Here is a 3,022-nt window from a genome sequence, read left to right on the forward strand (position 1 = left end):
GAGGGGTGGCAAGTGACAGGATCTCGAACTTCTTGATGCCATCGATGGGCCAAACCTGATTAGATGGAATGAACACAATTTAGATCCTATTGCTTTATCACTTGAATGCTCGGAACATGCTTCTTAGAAGGCACTGTCATTCTCCTTGAGATGAAACCCATTGTGCTCACATGAGAAAAGAGATCACTTATTTTTCTCCTATAATTTGAGTCAAAGGATTTGGACTTATTTGTAGATTGATTGGAGCCCTTGACGAAACACTAGACAATGTATTGATGCTGCATGTAAACGATTTGGACACACTTTGTTTCTTTGAAGTGGTGTTCTCTTGGAACTAATATTTATATTATTAGAAATGACAAGATCTTCGTAGTGGAGAGGCCAACCTTTCCCGCTTGGTTTTGTTAATTTGTACATGACATCTCTTCTTACACATATAGTTAAGGCTTGTATCGAACCAAAGCTCCTCGTTTGGATTAGTAACCTCCATTAGATAAATAGGTAAGTAGGTAAATGTTGTTTTTCCTATTTCCTTGGTTTCTTTTGTAAATATTTTTGCTTCCTTTTGTTTTCATGGAGTAAATGAATGTAGAGCTGTTGCTCCATAGTAGTGACACAAATCCGAGATTTTTCTTGATTTTCACTAGTATGATTACAATCCTTCACAAATAGCTCACGCAAAAGTTCCATAATAAGTTTTGAATGCTGTGGCTATATCGAGTTCAGTTAGATGCTTATTATACTGACCAACAAAAATTCTTTGGTAAGGGTCTGTGAGAAGAATATGTTTCATTCTATTCTACTAGCAAAAACCAATGACGATGATGGTAGTTACATGGAAAAGAAACCACAATTTTTTTGTATTTTTTTAACTCAATTTTTTGAATTGATATAAGTAAAGGAACTGAAATTTTTGTTGGCGCCGCTCCTCTCGCAGCGCCGACCTTCTTCTTCTACCTTGAGCTGCCTCTCACAATTCAAGGTTTCTCCCTTTGTCTCTCTCAAGAACACATGAGAACACACACGCACGCACACATGCACCAAGGGAGAAACCAGCCGCTAGCTTTGCCAAGAGGCTCTCTCCTTGGTGAAAACAAACACTACATTGTTTCTGCCCCAGCCCTCACGGCCTCAATCCTTTTCATTACCCTGTTGCCATATTTATATACAAAGGACCAGACTCATGCCATGCACACAGGCCACTAAGTCCGGCCACTAACCAACTAATCCCTAACTACATGTCTACATGCACGCCCACGTCCAGTACATGCGCAACGTCCTCTCAACAGCTACACGATCTGGACATGCAGCTAACAAACTTGACCACATCTAATACTAGACCTCTTCTCAAGGCCACAACAGACTTACTGATCGACTCGGCTGGACTCTTGCTGGCCGCTGGCTCTTATCCTTGTGCAGCTGCTTCACACGGCACTCGGCATCTCGCACCTCCGCCGCCTCGCACGACAATAGCATCTCACCATGCACGTTCTTGGGCCGACGGCTCGCTGTCTACGTACGTATCACACGTACATCTTGCCGGTGTACAGCCGACGATATGACTACACTAGCTACAAGCAAAACAAAAAAACACATGCAGATACATATGCCAAGATTAGTTCTAACAATTTTTAATTGCCAATAAGGAAATCTTAATGTCAAATACTGAATTCTTCCACCAACTAGGTGTGAGACATATCCATCGCAGTGCCAAATAAAGAAAGTTTTCCGAGAATTAACAGCAGGACAATGGTCCGCTTGTTGTATATAATAAATATCACACTGGTGTTGTATATGTGTAGCCGTGCATGCTCCACAACCTATGTTCGTACAAACACAGATCATATGGAACGAGAAATATGCTCTGGTCGGAAAGCAGAGTCGTGGACAAAAGTGAAGTTCACAAATGACCATCATACATAGGCCATTGTTTCAACTTGTAGTTTAGGCCTTGCCGGACTCCTCGCAACCTGGTGGCCTGAAGGCGATGAAGCTGACGCACTGCACCTGGCGCAGGTTGTCGAAGCCGATGACACGGACATAGGCATCAGGGTACTCCTTCTTGACCTCCTCCACCTCGTTGAGCACTTGCGTGGCGTCGGTGCACCCGAACATAGGCAGCTTCCACATTGTCCAGTATCGACCGTCGTAGTACCCGGGAGAGCTGTTGTGCTCACGGAAGACGAAGCCAACCTTGCTAAACTCGAGGCAGGGCACCCACTTGGAGCGGATCAGGTAGTCTACCTGCTTTAGGAGGGCCTCTGTGGAGAGGGGTGGCAAGTAAGACAGGGTCTCGAACTTCTTGATACCCTCAATCGGCCACACCTGAATGGATGGAAATTATGGAATGCACACAACTGCTTAACACTTGGTGCTAGTAAATTGTACGTACTGAGGAAGAAACTCATATCAGTTTTGTGCCTCTGACATACCTGCATGCACCTGATCCTTCCGCCATTGCTGACGCGGCCGAGGCTGCCGCTGGAGCGGCGGCTGACGGGCAGACCGGCTGTGGACTTGAGCCCCTGGAAGGGTGCGACGGTGGTAGCCGACGAAGCCATCACGGCGGGGGCCATGGTATTGTATTATCGGAGGAGAGGAGGATGCCGGCTACAGGTGAGGCCCCCATTGCCGGGTCACTACGGTATATATAGCCAGACACTTAGCGCCGTTTCTTTGGTACAGATGTGGTTGGGGTGGCTGACGTTCTCTGGTTGCCTCGTTTCCTTATCTTCTCCGGATCAGTGGAAGAAGCATGGCCGTCGGATGCATTGTGTGTGCTGGAAATTTCAGTCCTTCATGTCATTGGGTGGCTGCCACACAACCTTTTTCCAGCTTTTCTTGTTTTTGGTTTCATTTGAAGCCAAAAGTTTCTTGAGTACAAATTTTCTGAGATGCGACTTGAGTGGTGGTGTGGGCAAAATATTTTACATTTTATCATAAGATCTGATGGCTCACTCCCTTGAAAGTATGCCTATAGGCATAGAGTGTGCGTGTGTGCATTTATAGGGGGTGTTATACA

General features: G+C 45.5%; 1 protein-coding gene across 1 annotated transcript; it reads right to left on the reverse strand.

The window, feature by feature from the left end:
* Positions 1-1,724: 1,724 nt before the first annotated feature.
* On the reverse strand, positions 1,725-2,627 carry LOC123043394 (ribulose bisphosphate carboxylase small subunit, chloroplastic 1-like). Its single transcript, XM_044465814.1, has 2 exons — positions 2,433-2,627; positions 1,725-2,325 (listed from the first exon to the last, which is right to left on the reverse strand). Exons 1-2 carry the CDS (start codon positions 2,574-2,576, stop codon positions 1,945-1,947), a joined length of 525 nt encoding a protein of 174 aa, XP_044321749.1. The 5' UTR covers positions 2,577-2,627; the 3' UTR covers positions 1,725-1,944.
* Positions 2,628-3,022: the final 395 nt, after the last annotated feature.

The sequence above is a fragment of the Triticum aestivum genome, chromosome 2B (genome assembly GCF_018294505.1).
Source record: "Triticum aestivum cultivar Chinese Spring chromosome 2B, IWGSC CS RefSeq v2.1, whole genome shotgun sequence".
In the NCBI taxonomy this organism is placed as follows: domain Eukaryota; kingdom Viridiplantae; phylum Streptophyta; class Magnoliopsida; order Poales; family Poaceae; genus Triticum; species Triticum aestivum.